Here is a 19285-nt window from a genome sequence, read left to right as displayed (position 1 = left end):
CTAGAAGGATAAAGGAGAGATATGCACTTAAGTGGGATGTTCTAGCAACTCTAGTTGACTCCTGGGCAATTCTGGGAAAACCACAGATGGCTAAAGATTTGGAGCATTTGACATCCATGACCTCAAAGAGTCACAGTTTGGATAGTATCAGCACCCAGCTCCTCTTCCAGTGCAGCCTCCTCTAAGATGGATATTGAGCCAAGTCAGCATGAGCCCCATCTCACACGGTGACGATATTTTTCTTTACAGTAGCGGGGAACAAATGACTTTTAAAATCTTATTTTCAGAGGCCTCAGGTCATTAAGGAAAAAAATCAGCTTTACCACAAAACAAAGAAGCCAAGACCTGAATAGTTCAGAATCATGTCACGGCTGGGCATTTTATTTGAAGAAGACACCAGAATGGTCCCAGTGGCCAGCTCACCCCATGCCATATACAAAGGTCATTTCAACATGCCGAGAGCCAGGCAGCTTTTGAGATCACTAAACATGATGTTCCTGAACCTGTTCAGGGAATGTCAGGAAGAGTCATCTATGCATACAGTTTATAAAGATGATAAAAAGGATACCATGGGGAATCCATCATGAGGTCAGGGAGTCCTCCCTCATGGGGCACCCTGCCTGCTTGATGTTAGAGAGGAAAGAAGAGAAAAAAACACTTACCATCTGTTACACCTCACTCTATCTCCTTTGTGTCACCTAGTAACTGCAGGGTTCCATATTATCCTTATTGTGGGATGTCAATGCATGCCCATAAAGTTCAATAAAAAGCTTGCCTTTGTTGAGTGCATACTAAGTGCCTGGTGCTCATCAAGACTTCCCATGTGCTGTCCTATTTAGTCCTCACGGCCACTTCATTTGTCAATGAGAAATCTGGGGCTCATGATGTTAAACAACTTGCCTGAGGTCACCTGATAATAAGTGGTGGAGCAGCCAGCTGTGCAGCGGGATTGCAGAGAGTAGCTCCTAACCTCTCAGTCTGTGCCCTCCCACCTGATCAGTTTGCACAGCAACACATTTATTCTCTTTGATGAACTTTCCCTGTTGTCTCTGAAACTGAAAAATTAAGTAACCAAATCAGTAGTTTCTAATATACGGTGTCAGATCTCTTTAGTCTTCAAAACAATAATGAAATTCTTCACTGTTTCAACATACTGGAAAGTCTAACAACAACAATAACAAAAAAGTACAGTTACCCCAACCATGTCGCACAGACAAACTTACACAGCAAGTTTCCTTACTTCTGGTCAAATTATATTGACTCATTTTGAGAATCCTCATTATCTCCTTCTAAGCAGAAATTACATAGTTATAATTGAACAGTAGACAACTAATTCATTATATCACTTACCAGCTCTGTAACCTTGTGCAAAATGTTTAAACTCTCTGTGTCTCAAATACCACAACTATAAAATGGAAAAAGTGGTAGTACCTACCTCATGGGGCTATTGTGAGGATTTAAAAAGCTAATAAGTATAAGATACAATGCTTGGGATGTAGAAATAATAAGTGCTTGTTTGGTGCTGCCACTGGTTTTACTGAATAAGTACAATTTAATGGGTAGACCATATATTTCAATATATAGACTTCATGGAAGAGAATAATAAAAGGGTTCCCTCGATTAAATTACTTTGCTAGAAATAAATGGGATATTTTATAACTAAGGCAAGAAACAATTAACAGCAACCAGAAAGCAATACGCTGCTGTTTTCTCACAGAGACCAATCATCAGTCACTTAACCAATAATATCTGAAATACAAATGTTTTCTGAATGCTCCTAGTTTGACATCTTTTGAACTCTGTAGGCCTTCTCTGCCTACAGACTTCAGCCTGTCTCTCCAACTCCTCTCTGGCTCAAGGAATGACAAGTCAGTTCCATTTTGTGTGCCCACACCAGGACTGTGAAGATGGTTCCAATACAGTAGAAGGCTCCGAGATGAGAGCCATGATGGATTGGCTGTGTCTGCCAAGCCTCCATAGACTTACTATATCCATCATGCGTATTTCAAAGGACTATAGGAAAATCATTCCCTCAAAGAGGACCAAGCTTAATTTAAAACAAACAAAAACAAAAACATACCTGGCATATGGCCCAGCAAATCATTTATTCTCCAAGTCACCCAGGTGAACAAAGAGGCATATAGCAAGGTTTTTCACTAAAAAATTACAAAAGACTAAAAGTAACATTAATGGCCAACAGGAACATGTATAAACAAACTGATCTACTCGTATTCTAAATGATTCTGCAGTGTTTTAGGTGAGGTAAATCTTCAAGTGTAACAAAGATCTCTAAGGTACACTGTGGGAAAAAAAAAAGTGAACTGCGAAATTTATAACCATGGCCCCAGTTGGTACCCCAAGGGAACATAGTCATACCAGGCATCTGTTAGCACCCTGGGAACTATGAACTAGAAGTTGTTCACGGTTCCAACATTCGATTGTGCTAGATTCCTTTTGATATCTTTTTTTTCCCCATGCTGTGATAAAAATCAAGCACCAAGCTAAAATAGGAATGAAACAGGCAATGAACATGGCAACATCCAAAAGGGATCCCAGGGCTGCCAACAGGGACACACACACCACACCTCCCATTATTAAGTGATTGTGGTTATTTTAGAATGAACTGAAAAAATAATATTTTCTTGTAATTTATATATATTTAATGGCTATTAAGTTGTTAACACATAAATATTTATTAAGCTATTTGGACCTAACTATTATTATAGAACTTCTATGTATTTTCTTAACCTATGAATACTGCAAAATGATTACTGAGATCCTAAGAGAGTCATAAATCAGGCGAGTTTAGGAAAATAAGAACTACTGTATCAATAATTAATGTGTTTTCGTTTTTAAATAAAAAGCACAAAACACTACCAACATATTCAAAGAGCACATACACAAACATCTAAATATATTTTTAAAGATTGGGAGAAATACACTGAAGTGATACCAGTGAAAGTGGATAATAGGGAACACAGATGTAGTAGTGTTTGTCAAAGAAAATCATGATGTCAATATTCATCTTTTTACATGTTTTGGTGCCTTACGTGAATAACTAAAAGTCAATTTTTGAATTATATTATTTATTTATTCTAATTTGTTATATATGAGAACAGAATGCAATTCAATTCATATTACACCTATAGAGCACTATTTTTCAAGTCTGATTGTACACAAAGTAGATTCACACCATTCATGTCTACATATATATGCTTATGGAGGTATATATGTCCATTTTATTCCACCATCCTCTCCTACCCCCCTGCCCCTTCTCTTCCCCTCCCTCCCCTTTGCCCTATCTAAAGTTCCTCCATTTCTCCCATGCTCCCCACCCCCATCCCCTCTAGAGTCAGCATCCTCATAGCAAAGAAAACATTCCACCTTTGGTTTTGGGGAATTGGCTTACCTCATTTAGCATAATATCCTCCAACTCTATCCGTTTACCTGCAAATGCCATGATTTTGTTCTCTTTTAATGCTGAGTAATATTCCATTGTGTGTGTGTGTGTGTATGTGTGTATGTGTGTGTGTGTATACACACACCACAGTTTCCCTACCCATTCATCTACTGAAGGGTATCTGGGTTGGTTCCAAAATTTAGCTATTGTAAATTGTGCTGCTATAAACATTGATGTGCCTATATCTCTGTAGTGTGCTGTTTTTAAGTTCTTTAGATATATACCTAGGAGTGGGATAGCTGGGTCAAATGATGGTTCCTTTCCAAGTTTTCCTAGGAATCTCCATACTGCTTTCCAGATTGGCTGCACCAATTTGCAGTCCCACCAGCAGTGTATGAATATGCCTTTTTCCCCACAACCTCACCAACACTTATTGTTGTTTAAATTCTTTTTTTAATATTTATTTTTTACTTCTAGCTGGATACAATTCATTTATTTATTTATTTATATGTGGTGCTGAGGATCAAACCCAAGGCCTTGCATGTGATAGGAAAACATTCTACCACTGAGCCACAACCACAGCCTCTGTTTGTATTCTTAATAGCTGCCATTCTGACTGGAATGAGATGAAATCTTAGAGGAGTTTTGATTTGCATTTCTATAATTGCTAGAGATGTTGAATTTTTTTTCATATATTTGTTGATTGGTTGTATATCCCCTTCTGAGAAGTGTCTGTTCAGTTCCTTGGCCAATTTATTGATTGGGTTATTTATTTATTTATTTGGTGTTAAGATTTTTGAATGCTTTATATTCTAGAGATTAGTGCTCTATCTGATGTGCATGTGGTAAAAATTTGCTCCGATTCTGTAGGCACTCTATTCACCTGTTTCTTTTGCTGAGAAGAAGCTTTTCAGTTTGAATACATCCCATTTATTAATTCTTGGTTTTAATTCTTGCACTGTAGAAGTCTTATTAAGAAAGTCAAGGCCTAATATGACATGATGAAGATTTGGGCCTAATTTTTCTTCTATTAGGCGCAGGATCTCTGGTTTAATTCCTAGGTCTTGATCCACTTTGAGTTGAGCTTCATGCATAATGACAGAAAGAGGTTTAATTTCATCTAAAAGTCAATTTTTAAAAATTAGTTGTAGATGGAGATAATACCTTTATTTTATTTATTTATTTATTTATTTATTTATTTATTTATTTTTATGTGGTGCTGAGGATTCAACCCAGTGCCTCATACATGCTAGGATAGTGCTCTACTACTGAGTTACAGCCCCAACCCTAAAAGCCATTTTTTTTTAAAAAAAATACACAATTAAGCTCTGAATTAAGAATAAAATAAATTATTCTTAAAATTAAGAATGAAGGTGGATTTCCTATAATTCAGATTCCATAGGAAGAATTTCACACATTACAGGCAGATACCAAACCCAGCTAAGCACCTAGAGTTGACATTTTGGCCAGGCCCAGGAGCTAACAGGCCTGGATTTAAATCCCAACCTTGACACTAGGTAGTTGTGTGACTGTGAGGAAATCCCTGGGCTTCCTCACTCACAGCATCCTTAATAAGGATAAAATGGGTTAATTCGGGAAGAAGCCCTTAGAACACAGCGTAGTGTGCAGAGGAGCTTCTGTAACTCCCAGCTCCATCTTAACACTGGCTGATAGAGACACTCTAGCTTGTGCAGTGGCTGCCCTCACTGAGGCCCTTTCTGTCATCTTCTTCCCATCTCCCCCACCTCACTTTCCCTTCTGCTCTTCATTAGGAGGTTATTCTTCTATCTAAACACAATACCAACTTATTAGGCCTTTGTCTCTCTCTTCATCCCCTTCTTCTTTCTTCTCTCTTTTCTCAACTCTTCCAATTAGAGTTGTGAACTGGCCATTGAAGTTGAGTCTGAGCCACATCAACAACTCCTGCCATTACTGGAGGTAGAGATGGATTACATCTGTGTGAATAAACAACCATGATGTGGGGGTGTGCTTGGTGATTAGATATAAGGCTTAGAATACTTACTGAATTTCTGTTTTCCTTTCAATTGCTACTTTTAATGTATGATATTTTAGTCTTAAAAAGAAAAAAAAAAGGCCTGTCTCTTTATTGGAAATTGATTTTCCCTAAGAGTGGCAGAAAGAAAATTCTGACAACCAAATATCTGAATTCATGGCTGTTTTATTAGAGCTGAAAACTTCATTTCCTCAACTCTCATTTACAATAAAAATTCTAAAGTCTAAGGCCACTAAGACAACATCATTGATTCTACAAAATCAACTTAGGAAGGAAGATAAACCGCAGGACGCATCCCTTAGTATTATTTGAAGATGCTGGGAAGGCATCTGCTGCAGATATTGTTAGGACTCAGCAGTCTTCTCCTTTTAGAAAGGCTGCCCCTTAGGTTACTGGAATCCATCATAGGGCGGGGAATTCAGCCTCCCTAACCCACCTTGCCTTCTGCAAATCAGAGTAGCTCTTAACTAATGATTGACAGGTAGGAGTATAAATGCCTCTGCTACCTCACCACTTAACAGGACCAACTCTAAGTCCAGAGCTCTTCTGGGAGTTGAGGATAGTTCCCCTCTGCAGAACTTTGCCCAAGCTCACATACTTGCTTGGCTTCCTTTTCTTCTCTGTCCTAATCTCCTGCTCCCCTACAAGTCTTTTCCTGGAAACAGTTCCTAACAAATCACTATACTAGGATTTTTATTCCAAGATCTTCTTCTGGGAAGCTGACCTAATGCAGCCTTCCTAACTCTCCACCAATAACTGCACTTTGTGTATTTAAAATCCTTTCCTTAGCAGTTTATCCCTAGTGCCTTAAGCTTAAACCTTGGAAACCTGCAAAGCCCCCGTGAGAGGTCCCAATTTAAGAGGACTTTTAATATTGATAATCTACCCTGACCACATTTCAGGGCCTTTTTTGGTAAATTTTGATTGGGAGCAAATGAAATCTTTAAAAAAGGATGTCTAGGAGGAAGTTTACAAAGGAAATTAAAAGTAAGGGGATTCTGAAACCTTCTATATCCTGACTTTCTTATCTGCAATTTTGGTGGGGGAAGGTAGGGGGCAGATTTGAGAAATGCTGGGATTTCTTCAGCTTTAACAGTACACGTTCTATGAACCTGAAGGATAAGGACATTGCCGAGTGTTCCCTCTTTTTAATTTATCCAGGCCCAGCTGCACTGAGCCCTAAGAGATCATTTTTCTCTAACCCATCAAATAAATGGTGCATATCTTTTGTAAATTCTACTTTTGGCTTGTTTGGGAGAAGAAGAAGGTGTGTGTGAAGTGGTGATTTGTGACTAAGTAAATTGATTTTTAATTTGGTAGCTGCTAAGACCAAAAAAAAACTTCTAAAAGTAAACAATTTATTATAACATTTAGTTATCTTCAAATGTTCAGTTTCTGTTAAAATTGATTCAGCCTATGATTGCAGAATAGATTACTCGCTTCTCTGTTATCTTTCTTAAACCTTTGGTGCCCAAAACAGAGTAATTTACAGCCTAGAAAAATGTGTTAACTAATCCATGGGGCTTTTAAAAAGAGTGAATGCACCTTCTCAGGAGATTGTTTTTCTTTTCTATAGTAATCAGATCCAAAATCTAACCATTCCCATCATGGCCCTAAAACGATGGCCTGGTTCTCACACACTCCCAGACAAAGCCCGGAGTAACCCAGTCCCTGCCTTATGTAGACAATTTATGTCATTTACAGGTCCTTTGGCCTCTGCTGAGGAAGAAAGAATGGTTCTGGATGGTAGGTTAGAGCTTGACCCTTATTATTTAGGTACCAATAACGATAAATTCCACTCCAGCTCAATAAAATCTGACACAAGAGCAACAACAGACAACAATAAATCTGTAAAGCAAGAATGCTCAGGTTGTTGTTCATTTGGAAGTCAATATATATAAGAAAAATTTTATTGTTTTGGAAAAGTGTTTTTTACTCCTTTATTCATAACATATTTTGTATTCTAGAGTCTTAGGATAGGCAAAACATATGTGACAGTTAGGAGAAAAAAATGTAAAAAAAAAAAAAGAAAGAAAGAAAAGTAGACAGACAGTCCAAGAAAACTTAAGCATCCATGCAAACATTAGGCAGCCCCCATCCTTCTCACTAATTTCAATGCTCTCTATCAGAAAAGGGAAAGGAGGAGGGAGGGAGAAAAAGAGGGTGAGGGACTGGGGGATGTGGAGAGAGGAAAGAGAGAACCAAAGAGTAAATACTTTAGGCTTTGTGGTCCAAATGGTCTCTGTCACTACTCAGCTCTGCTTCTGGAGCATGAAACCAATCCCAGAAAATGCATATATAAATAGGAGTCACTGTGTTCCAATAAAACTTTATTCACAAAAGCAGAAGAAAGGGGACTGGGGCTGTGGCTCAGTGGTAGAATGCTTGCACTCTACCACTTGTGAGGCCCTGGGTTTGATTCTTAGCACAAATAAATAAATAAATAAAGGTATTGTGTTCATCTACAACAACAAAAAAAAAAAAAAGAAGAAGAAGAAAAGCAGATTAAGGGCCTGACCCCTTGCATGCTAGCCCTTAACCCACATCCAAGAAATTTTAGTGTACTCTCTCTCAAAGAAAAAAAGTTATAGTTTGAAAATGAAACACATTTTCAAATAATTTATAAAAACAATTACTCCTGATTATCTTAAAGCACACTGGGATAAGAGAAATTATGGGATTCCTTCAAGCTTATCATGAAATTCATGTAACATTTTGCTGTCATGCCACATAAATTTATTAACATTATCACTAAAATGTTCTAAGGTCAAATATCACCAAGTTGCCAGACCCACAAACCATTCAAACTTTTTAAACAAGGAATACAGGATCAGATACATAGCTGATAATATGTATTAATACAATTAAACAGCAACCTTATGGGATAGGCCCTATTTGTATTCCCATTTTACAGATGAAGACATTGAGGCATTGAAAGGCAAGGAATCTGCTAAAGTCATATAATCAGCAAGCGGCAGGGATAAAATTTCTACTTTGTTTCCCAGGTTTCCCAAATGACAAGTTCAGAATTTGAACTTAAAATCTGCTCTTTCCTATAGAGTTTGTTTGGTGGTTGGCTTCATATATAATCCAAACCCTGAAGAGTTCAGACACCTTGTTGGTGTGGCCATCTGGAGAGGCCCTGAAACTACATGCTGTGAGAGGAGGTCCCCAAGCCCCATCTTCCAACCACCTGTACCAACCAGGCATGAGTAAAGACGTCTCAAACCCTCCAGACCAGACTAGCCAACAACTGAACACCACTGGGTGACGCCCGCACATGTCATGAAGAGCAGAAGAACCACAGCTAAACCCTGCCCAAATCCCTGAACCACAAAATTATTTGCTATAATAAATGTGGGTTTTTCTAAGCCACTAAAGTATGGGAGGCTTGTTACACAGTAAAATAACTAGAACACAAGCTACTCATCATTACCCTCCATGCATGAAACACACAATTACAACCGAACTTTGAAAGAAATATGGTGAAGCTAAAAAGAAACAAAAGTCTACGTCAAACCATCATTTCTTAACCTGTACTGTTTTTATTTCTCCAACCTATACACCACAGTTTCACTCTGATATTTTTCCCAGCTTGTCTTGAAAGCTATCTTGAAACTCCCAAATCCACTGGCTTTCAGTCACCTCTGATGATCTTTGGCTATGGGACCCTCCATCAATTTTTTTTTTCCTAAGAGAAAAATCTTATCTCCCTAATTGATTTCCTGCCCAGGTTCTTCCCACCACCAAGAAAGCAAAGCCTCTCTACCTTGAATATTTCTATTTATTTCTGACACAAGGATAAAATGGTATTTTCCTGGTGCACTTATTGTTATAATTGCCTTCTGGTCCAAACAAGATAACCAGTTTATGCATTTCCCCCCCCCACCATAAAAATTATGACTTCTTGGGTTTGCTAAGTGGCTTCAAGATCATGACCTTTTATCAGGTATCCCTCCTCTATCCTCCCAGAAGGACATCAGATATAAACAGCACCAATTATGAGCAATTATTTTAGCTAAACACTAAGTCCTGCTGTCTGCTGAAGGATTCTGACAATTTCCTCAAGTCTGTCAATGTTAATATTTTGGGCCACAACTGAACCACTAGATGATATATCCAGTTTTAAAGATGTTATTACGATTACTTGTGACTTGAATGTTCAAAGTCCTCACCCACAAGGCCAGTTACCTATGCTTTTCCATATCGGCACTCAGAAAGTCTTGATTTTTAATGCCTCTTGATCCTTAAAAGCAAAAGGAAACTCATTACATGGGGAAACCCATGTCGGGGAACGGAGGGACTTGAGGCAGCAGAACAACCCTACTCTTCAGCACATGGCTGCCCTAAATCTTAGGTATCACTCCTGTTCCTAGTTATAAGCATCTGTGAAGCAATTATCCGAGGAGCAGGAAGCAGCCTTTCAATGGCAGGAGCAGCTGGTGGGACATAATGCTGTCTGGCTTCCTGGCACCATCCCCAGAGTAAAACCTCAAATCATTGGGATGATTTTTATTCCACTCCATGTCCTCCCCAAGGTGTCTCTAGAAAAAGCAAATTGCTCTAACAGACAATGTCTTTTTCCATTATTAATAAAACTCACTAATAGGCTCACTAGGTCTTTCTGGCTCCCGACATAAAAACCTCAGGGCTGTAATTATATTAGGGGGGCATCAAGGACCAACATGCCCTTGCATCCATGATTTTGCAGCTCACTCTCCCATTAGAAAGCATGTAAACCCTGTGGTGTCTGGAGGACATCTGAAACACAATGCCCTGTCACAGGGCATTTGAGGAGCATGCCCCCAAAGGTGTGGACTTCCCTTGCCTTTGGTATGAGGCATAACCATCCTGTCAGAGAAGACAGTGACACTAATGTTAATGGGTTTGGCAGATGCTTAGAACTAAGGGAAGTTTAAAAATCCAAAGTACTGAGTACAGTCTCCTTCTAGGTTGTAAACCAGCCACAACCAAGTCCTAGAATAACGCCTTCTCTGGCTGGCATGGAAGAGGATACTCCCTCAGCTCTAAGGCACTGGGAATGGCTTCCTTAGTTACATTTGGAAAAGTGAAGGTATGAAAGAAAAAGAAGGGAAATCCAGCAAATGAATATCTCAAACCATAGCCACAGAAACTAAAGTTATGATATCCAGCTAATTATTTCAAAATTTCATCTTTCCAACAAGAAGTTACCCAAATACCTGAGCAAAAATGGTGAAAAGAATATGCTAGATTTAAGAAATACCTGGACTTAGACCAAATACTACCTTTTCCTTTTTGGAATTATTTCTACTAATACTTCTAGAAATATTACCCAGCTTTCTCTTTTAGTAAAGCCAGGATAATTCTATTTACCTGTTTTGTAATCTTAGGCAACTATAATTATAGGAATTCCTCAGAAGATAAATGTGGTGCAAACTGAAGGAGGTTCTTATGAGCTGGTATTTAACCTATCCCTCCATCAGACAAAATAATAATAATGGAAACTCTGGGACCTTGCCATTAAAATAGAAAAAAAAATAGTCATTATTTACTGATTCAGTCCTCATCACTTTCAGAGCATGTGGGGCAGGAGACATCTTGTCAAACATATGGTGTTCCAAACGTAATAATGGTAAATATTTAATATTCCATAATAGTTTGTTGTCAATTGAGAAAGAGACACAGGAAAACCACTAGCCCCACAACAGAGGTAAGTTCCACTTCAGTTTCTCTAACTTGGTTTTCTTTCTTAGTTAGCTTCTATCCAAATAACTTATCAGTTTTATTTGTAATTATTTAAAAAGTACAAGAGCTGATTAAAAATAAAACAAAAAACAAAACAACAACAAAAACAATGTTGGAAAACTAGTCTTTGCTTAAGACTCCCAAACCAGCATGTCTTCATGCCTTTGAGTCCATTAATTTTCTTATTTTTCAATGCTCACTTTCTGTTTTCTCTCTCCAAAGATCATGATAGTGTTCCCTGCCTTTAAAAGAAATTGTTACAAACACTGATAGGTCTGGGATGCTAATCATGGCTATAATTCCTCACCTAGACCTAATGTATCATAACTGTAAGAATAATAATAGCAATAATTAATAATAAAATTAAAATATATATTGTAGTTAATATATACCATGTGTTAAGTATTTATATATTTTATATTTAATTCTCATATCAGCTCCAAACAGAAGTATTTTATCTTTATTTGGACAGAGACTCAGAGAGCTTTAATAACTTGGCCAAGATCACATTACTTCTTTACCAGCAGAGATAGGATTTCTAAATCATATCTCTCTGAATCCAAAGTCTAGACAGGTTTGTACAGCAACTACCCTGCAACCCATGCAGAAGCTATAATAAAAGTTCTCAGGTATGGGTTTGGCAGATGCTTAGGACTCCAAGAAATTTAGTAGCTACAATAGATAAGACAGTTTTGTTTGGGGGTGTTCCCCACATTTTTCCTCTAATTTACTACCCTTAAAAATTAAGCTAAGCTAAGTCAAAACACAAAGAACAATGAAGCACATCTGCCTAAAGACACCTTTTATTCTAACCTTAAAAAATAATTTTAGGCATATAAAAATTCACAAAAACAGTAGAGTGTAACTTTCACTCATTCTTCCTGAATATTAGCATCTTGTGTAACTGCAGTACAATTACAAAAATAAGAAACCAGTAACTAGCACAATAGTATTAACTGAACAACAGACTTATTCTGGAGTTTGCACAGTTTCCCACTGCAATACTTTTCTCTGTTCCAGGATCTACTCCATGATCCCATGTTGCTTTTACTTGAAGTGTCTCTCCAATCTAATACAGTTCCCCATATTTCCTTGTCTTTTACCACCTTCATGATTTTAAATGAAAAGCTTTAAGTTATTTTGGACTTGTCTGATGTTTTCTCCAGACTTGATGGAGATTGTGCCTTATTGGGAAGAATACCAGAGACAGTGTGCCCTTCCCAGTGCATCAGGCTGGGGGTACATGGTATTGGTACCTTTTTACTGGAGATGTTTATTTTAATCTCAATTAAAGTGGTGCCTTCCAGCCTTCTCCATTGTAAAGTTATTATTTCCCCCCTTTGTACTGAAAAAATATTTGGGAAAGATGGAGGTACTCTGAGACTCGAAATATCCTGTTGCTCCTCAAAATTTGCCCACTGATTTTAGGATTCTTTGATGACTCTTAGCTGCAACAATTATCATTGGATTGTTCTAATGGTGGTTTTCTCTTTCCCTCATTCCTTCTACATTTATTAATCAGAATTCTTCTGTAAGAAAAAAAACAGTCCCATCTTACTCTTCAATTTATTTGTTCAATTATTTATATCAGTATGGCCTCATGATATTTATTTCATTTTATGGGTTCTAATAACAATGCTATTGTTATTTAGTTTTGCTACTCCAATTGTTCCAGTTTGAGCCATTGGCACTTGTTTGGGGTAAGCTCAGTGCCTTACCTAGCACTCTGTCCTTTGTGCGTGTGCATGTGAGTGCATGTGTGTGTGCGCGTGCGCAGCTACAGTACTTCCTCACTTTCTGGTACCACAAGATACCCCAGGTTCATCTTGTGATTCTCTTATTTCAGTCCTGGAATCAACACTTTCTACAAAAAGACCTTGTTGCTGTGGTTGGAGATGGTATTTAGACCCCAAAGTCTGTGTGTACTCATTGCTGCTCTGGTATCATTGCTTCTAGGCCTTCTTAGAGCACAGAACTTCTTAGAACAGGAAATCTATGTGTGCATGCACTAGCCCAGCCTATACACACATCTATATTTGTTTACATATCTATCTATGGTATATATCTTAAAAATCATGAACTCATATTGATATTTCTGATTCCAATTCCTTAATTCTGAAGTCCTTTCTTAATTACATCCAATATCTCCCCAATGCAAAGGTTAAGAGCTATGAAGAAAAAAGACTCACGCATTTCAGTGTCTTCTAGCTATTGCCTAGGCCAAAGGTCAGCAAACTATGGCTAACTGCCTGCTTTCTAGTGCACAGTAAAGAAAAATGAAGTTTTATTGGCATAGAGCCACATTCACTAATCTAGGTATTGTCTACAGCCACTTTTCATGAAAACAGCAGGGTGAGTGATTGCAACAGAGACTATTTGAGCAAAAAAGCTGAAAATATTTTCTATGTGGGCCTTTACAAAAAAAAGACTAGGGCTGTGTTTCAAATTTTATGTAGGAAATAGAAAGGAAAGGATGTGAGTTCAAACCCCATCCTGTTTCTCTCTTCCTTGCAGGGTTTTGGGAAGACTAGATACTTAATGTGTAAACTTCCTAGAGCATGATGATTGCTTAACTAATGGTATCTAGAATTTCTCCTATAAGTTGTATGTCTATAATTTAGAATGGAATTTTGCACAAAAATGATCTCATTTTTGAAATATTCAGTTTCACTTTTTTTTTTGAGGGGGGGATTGTTTGTTTGGTACCAGGGATTGAACCCAGGGGGTGCTTAACTACTGAGTCACATCCCCAGCCCTTTCTAATATTTTATTTAGAGACAGAGTCTCACTAAGATACTTAGAGCCTCCCTAAGTTGCTAAGGCTGGCTTTGAACTTGTGATTCTTCTGCCTCAGCCTCCTGAGCCACTGGGATTATAGGTATCTGCCACCAACCCAGCTTATTTCCAGTTTTAATTAGATGATGAATACAGCTTAGGGATTTGAATCCCCATGGATCCTAAATTCAAATATTCATTCTATTGCTTACTAACTGTGGGACCTTTCAGTCAGTTTTACTCTCCATATAATATCCTCTCAAACCATAAGAAGCTATGTCTATGAGTGCCTTTATGCCATGGTTCCCAACACTGACCAGAAGACCAAAGTGAACCCAGCTGCATCCAAATTAGAATAGCAATGTGTTAAAATACATGTTCCTGAGACTGGCCCAGGAATTCTGATTGAGGAGGTCTGGAATAAGATCCTCACTGAGTATTTTAGCAAACACTCAAGGTGATTCTGTTGCAGGGCCAAGTCTAGGGACCACTGTTACTTAGTAGTAAATGTCACACCACAGACCCCCTCCCTGCATCCTCACCACTGTCCTTGCCTTCCTCACTCTGTAAATACTTGGCCCATCCAAGGGTGACTTCAGGTTCCATAGGAAACCAAAACCTCTTCCTCTGAGCCACTTCGTTGTATCCCGCCCCCCTCCCAGGGTCCTGTAGGACTCCAGGAGCTAAATAACTTCCTCTGTGTTCCAGGACAAAACCTAATCTTCCTCCTTAAACATCTTCCTCCTTTACAAAAGTGCACTCTGCAAACCTTCCCTCTTCATTCTGAGTCAGTAAATACTAAACTAATAGCCTGGTGGGATTGTAGAGAGGGAAGAGGAAACAGGAAGAAAACCAGGAACTCTAGAGAAGAAGGGGAAAATTAAAAAGGACTCCTATCCCCTAGCTCTGCCCCCCAAAACCTTGGCACCCCAGGAAGCCAATTCACACTTGTACAGAGCCTCTAGCCCACAGCTCAATGCTCAGCAGGGTTGCAAGAAGAGGAAGCCCTAGTGGCTGGGACAGATATTCCAGGGGTCTTTTGGATGTGAGGGGCACATGCCCCAGGAAGTCTAGCACATGCCATGCCTACAGACACCAAAGCACACACCTGCTTGATAAGTGAGACTCCTTGCTCACTCTTGTGAGCTAGAAAGGGTAAATGTGTCCAGGAGCAAGAAGACAAGGAGCAATTAACTTCCAAAGTAATTTAATCTTTCATCTCTCAGAAGCTTTTTTTTTTTAATTGAGGTAAAATCCATATAACATAAAACTGACAATGCACATTCCAGTGGTATTTAGTACATTCACCATGTGGTGCAACCACCACCTGTATCAGGTTCCAAACATTTTCATGATCCCCAAAGAAAACCCTAAACCCATTAAGTATTCACCCTCTCATCTACCAGTAGTGTTTTATTGTCAGAGGTTGGGGGATTTTTCTCTAATCAGATTTAATGTGGCCACTGTTGATTCCATTGTGCCAATCAAATGGCACAGGAATATTCTCTCTTCTGTCCAGGTGGGACCAGCTTTCTGGAAAGACCTATAATGTAACTTTCTCCTGTTCTACCCAGTCCAGTGGGACAGGGCCTAAGCCTTTGACTCACATACCCACTGAAAGAGTAGTTTCCTGTGGCCAATAGTCCATGAGAACAAGGACCCCACAGGGGCTCTGGGAGGAACACCCACAGTGCCCCACAGCCTGGGCTCCACCCTCAGAATGGGTTGAATAGGGGTTAGCTCTTACCCGCTGCTTCTCTGGATCCACATAGCGAATGCCAAAGTAGTCCTTCTCCAGCAAGCTGTAGTAGTTGCAGATGTGGTCGATAAGAAACTGCCCTTTGGTTTCCCTCTGCAAGGGAAGCACATGTAAGCTTCAGTCACAGCTCACCTACACATTGTATCCATAGAAGGAAGGCCTCACTCACCCCAATGGGTCTGTGTTTAGAAAAATGGATTCACTTGTTTCTGGAGGAGGGGCTTCCATACTCTGTTAATCACAACTTCATTGAAAACATGCACATGTGCACACACAATCAAAAGAACACCAAAAAGAGGAGCCAAAGGGATTTTCAACAATACCCTGAATAGACGCAATGCACTCTAGAATGCTCTATTTCATTCTAATATTTGCAAAATATGTTTTATTTAATTTTTCAAATTCTGTTTGCAACTCAGAACACTGACCTCACTTCTCAATACTTGTGGAGAACCACAGTTTGCAATCCCTCAGATAGCACATACGAGGCCCTGGATGATTATTCTAATCACTTGTTCCATCCTCACCAGGAACCTGAGGAAGGTCCTCATCTTACATCTGAAGAAACTGAACCACAAAGGGATTCTATGACTTGCCCAAGTCACACAACTTTACAAAACAAGGCAGGATCTCAGCTAGACTAACTGGCTGCAGATTCGAAGCTCCGACCCAGACACTGTCTCCTCAGATTATGCTGAGTCCACTGCCAGACTAGGCAGCAGTGCAGTGAGAAGTACTGGATACTTCAACCCCACCAGGAATGTTAGGAAACCTGCTTCCTCAAGCCCTAAAGCCACCATTTCCATCCATACATCAACATAGAAAGGTACTGTGGAGATCAAGCATCCCAGGACTAGGATCTAAATGCAGGCCCTTGTCATTGGGGTAAACCCTGGTTATTTCTATTTTGGTTTAGATGTTTGTGCTATACGATTTCTAAATTGGTTAGATTATCTTTCCTTCCAAAATTCCTAAAGACATACCAGCAAAATCTGATTAAGATTACATTACAACAAAACCCTCTGAATAGCAAAGACCCATCTAAGCCTCCATCAGGATTCTGATAAGATTAATTCATGCTTCAATCAAAGTTGCTGACAGACCTAAAGAATGTTTTAGGGATGGAATGTGGCCCATTGAAAAGAAATTAAGAAACTAGAAAGATTAAGTGAGCCATTCTTCTAATCCATTAAAAATAATTTAGAAGATTAGTTTGGCCTATGCTACATGGTGATGTCTTCATTAAAAAGTACAATCACCAGCTTAGGGATGGGGTGGAAAAGCCACTTCCTGGCCAAGGATGCACAGCACTGGGTGAAGCACAAGTTGTGATATGAATGAAGCCTCTGTTTTCCTGCATCACTTTCTTTCTTTTTTTGACAGGGGGTGGGTATTAGGGATTGAACCCAGGGGCACTTAATCATTGAGCCACCTCTCCTCAGCCCTTTTTCTTTGTATTTTATTTAGAGACAAGGTCTCTCAGAGTTGCTTAGACCCTCACTAAGTTGCTGAGGCTGGGTTTGAATTTCCAATCCTCCTGCCTCAGCCTCCCAAATTGGTGGGATTCCAGGCATGTGCCACTGTGCCCAGCCTGACATCAGTTTCAACTTTAATTTTGCCTGAGTTGAAAAGCCTTTATAAGAAAAACCATCTGATGTGAGTCAAAAGAGACAAATCATCAAAATTGAATTTGGTTTTAAATTTCTGTGATTATTTTGTTACACCAGGAGACTCAAATGACAACCTTTATCTGACAATAGCTGATTACAATGCCCAGAATATAACCAATAGATTTAGTTTCTCTTCCACATATACTCTGTAGTCCACTCATCTTAAAAAGATTGAGTATTATCAACTCACTGAACATAACACATTCAGTTCCTCATTTTATGATTGGATTGCAAAGCTCACTGCATTCAGGTGCACCATGAGGAACTCTCCCTACCATATGTAGGATACACAAGATCCATGAGTCAAAGCAATGTGTTGTAATAAAATGGATGGAACAAATCTTAACTGGGCATATAGATACTGCTGTCATTTTGTCCTAAGAAACAGGTGGTCCAAAGCATAATAAAGATTTTTGCTAATGATTAAACACAGTGACCAACATATATACCCCTCGGCAATATGTTCTTAGACTACTCAAGAGCTTTGAGATAAGAAAGATACCACTGCAATGTAGTAACTGGAGTATGTAAGTGTAGCTGAAATAGGGATCAGTACCTTCCACAAAAGCAGGTCAGGCCAATTCTCATGTGCTACGGTTTGGATATCATTTGTCCAATATTGTGGTTCATGTACTGGGAGACTGGTCCCCAATACAGCTGTATTGAAGTGGTAGGGGCTTCAAGAGATTATTAGATCACAGGGTACCCTACCCTGGAATGGATTAGTGTAGTTCTTACAGAACCTGGCTAATTCTTATTGGAGTAGATGGTTGTAAGAGTGACCTTGGCTCCTCCCCAATCTCTTGCTCCTTTGTTCACATGCATAGCCCTTTTGCCTGGGGCCAGTACCCTTTCCACTTCTCAGCTCATGTTGTAGCAACCAGATGTGTAACACCTTGCTGTTTATACTTTCCAGGCACCAGAATCATAAGCCAAATAAACCTCTTTATTTTATCCACAACCCAATGTTGGGTATTCTGTTATAACAACACAAAATGGATTGACAACACACAACAGGGGATGTAGTCTCTGCTACTCAAAATATGACTGAAATACCAACAAAATTGAAGAGCAGCAGCCTCAGCATCGCCTAGGAGGGAGGTTGTTGGAAACAGACTCTCAGGCTCAGCCCAGATCTACTAAACCTGATCTCTTAACAATATCCCTAGGCTATTTATATCCACATTAAAGTTTGAGAAGCATTGGTCAGGAATTTCCTAACATGGGAAAAGTACAAAATTTTACCTGTCCATAGAGATGACTTAGAAAAATAAGAACCCATTTATTTTCCAAAATGATCTGTATCATAGAGTTTCATGCCAAGGAAGATGGCAAATAGCCCCCACATTCTACTCTGTTCCACTCATGCCTGGGAAATCTGGATGAGGTTTGTGAGCTACTAAAGTTTCTGTTATTATCATTTCCATGCATTAAATGCAATTCTTGCACTCAACAAGAGACCACACAAGCGCAATATCAAGAGTTAGAAAGGCTTGTTCACTGGTCAGGTGTGAAGAGGCACAGCCCAGCTATCTGTCCATACATCTCACATCAGGAGAAGAACTGGAGGACAAACTGGAGTTCTGACCCAAGAATTTTTCCTGAGCCTCCTAAGGGTAGAGGCATCTTCCCTGCTACCTAAGCCAGTAGTTAGCGCCCTAGATGTTACTGAATTAATAAATGAGGCATTGCTTTTCAGACCTGGATTACCGGGAGTCTGGGAAGAAAAGTGTTTCACAGAAACCCTTCAGTCTGCACAGCACTAGTAGTCTCAGGCAAGACAGCAGAGTTCTCTGATTGACTATTCTTTCTATGTAACAGAATTAGCTAACTTTCATGCATTCCTTCAAGGTCTGTGTGGAGAAGTAGTTATCAAAGATTTCAAGTAAAAAGACTTTTTTAATATCAAAATTTTGTCAGTTTTCCCAAAGGATAGCAGC

The 19285-nt window shown here is 39.1% G+C and overlaps 1 protein-coding gene across 3 annotated transcripts in view; it reads right to left on the bottom strand.

Annotated features, from left to right (window-relative positions):
- Positions 1–19285, bottom strand: part of Frmd3 (FERM domain containing 3) — a 245933-nt gene that overhangs the window by 106176 nt on the left and 120472 nt on the right. For all 3 annotated transcript variants that reach the window (XM_005340906.4, XM_005340905.5, XM_078047420.1), the window contains exon 2: positions 15664–15768. In XM_005340906.4, the coding sequence (XP_005340963.1) occupies positions 15664–15768 (105 nt within the window). The remainder of the gene's footprint in view (positions 1–15663; positions 15769–19285) is intronic.

The sequence above is a fragment of the Ictidomys tridecemlineatus genome, chromosome 4 (genome assembly GCF_052094955.1).
Source record: "Ictidomys tridecemlineatus isolate mIctTri1 chromosome 4, mIctTri1.hap1, whole genome shotgun sequence".
In the NCBI taxonomy this organism is placed as follows: Eukaryota; Metazoa; Chordata; class Mammalia; order Rodentia; family Sciuridae; genus Ictidomys; species Ictidomys tridecemlineatus.
This window is presented reverse-complemented; position numbering and strand designations above follow the sequence as displayed.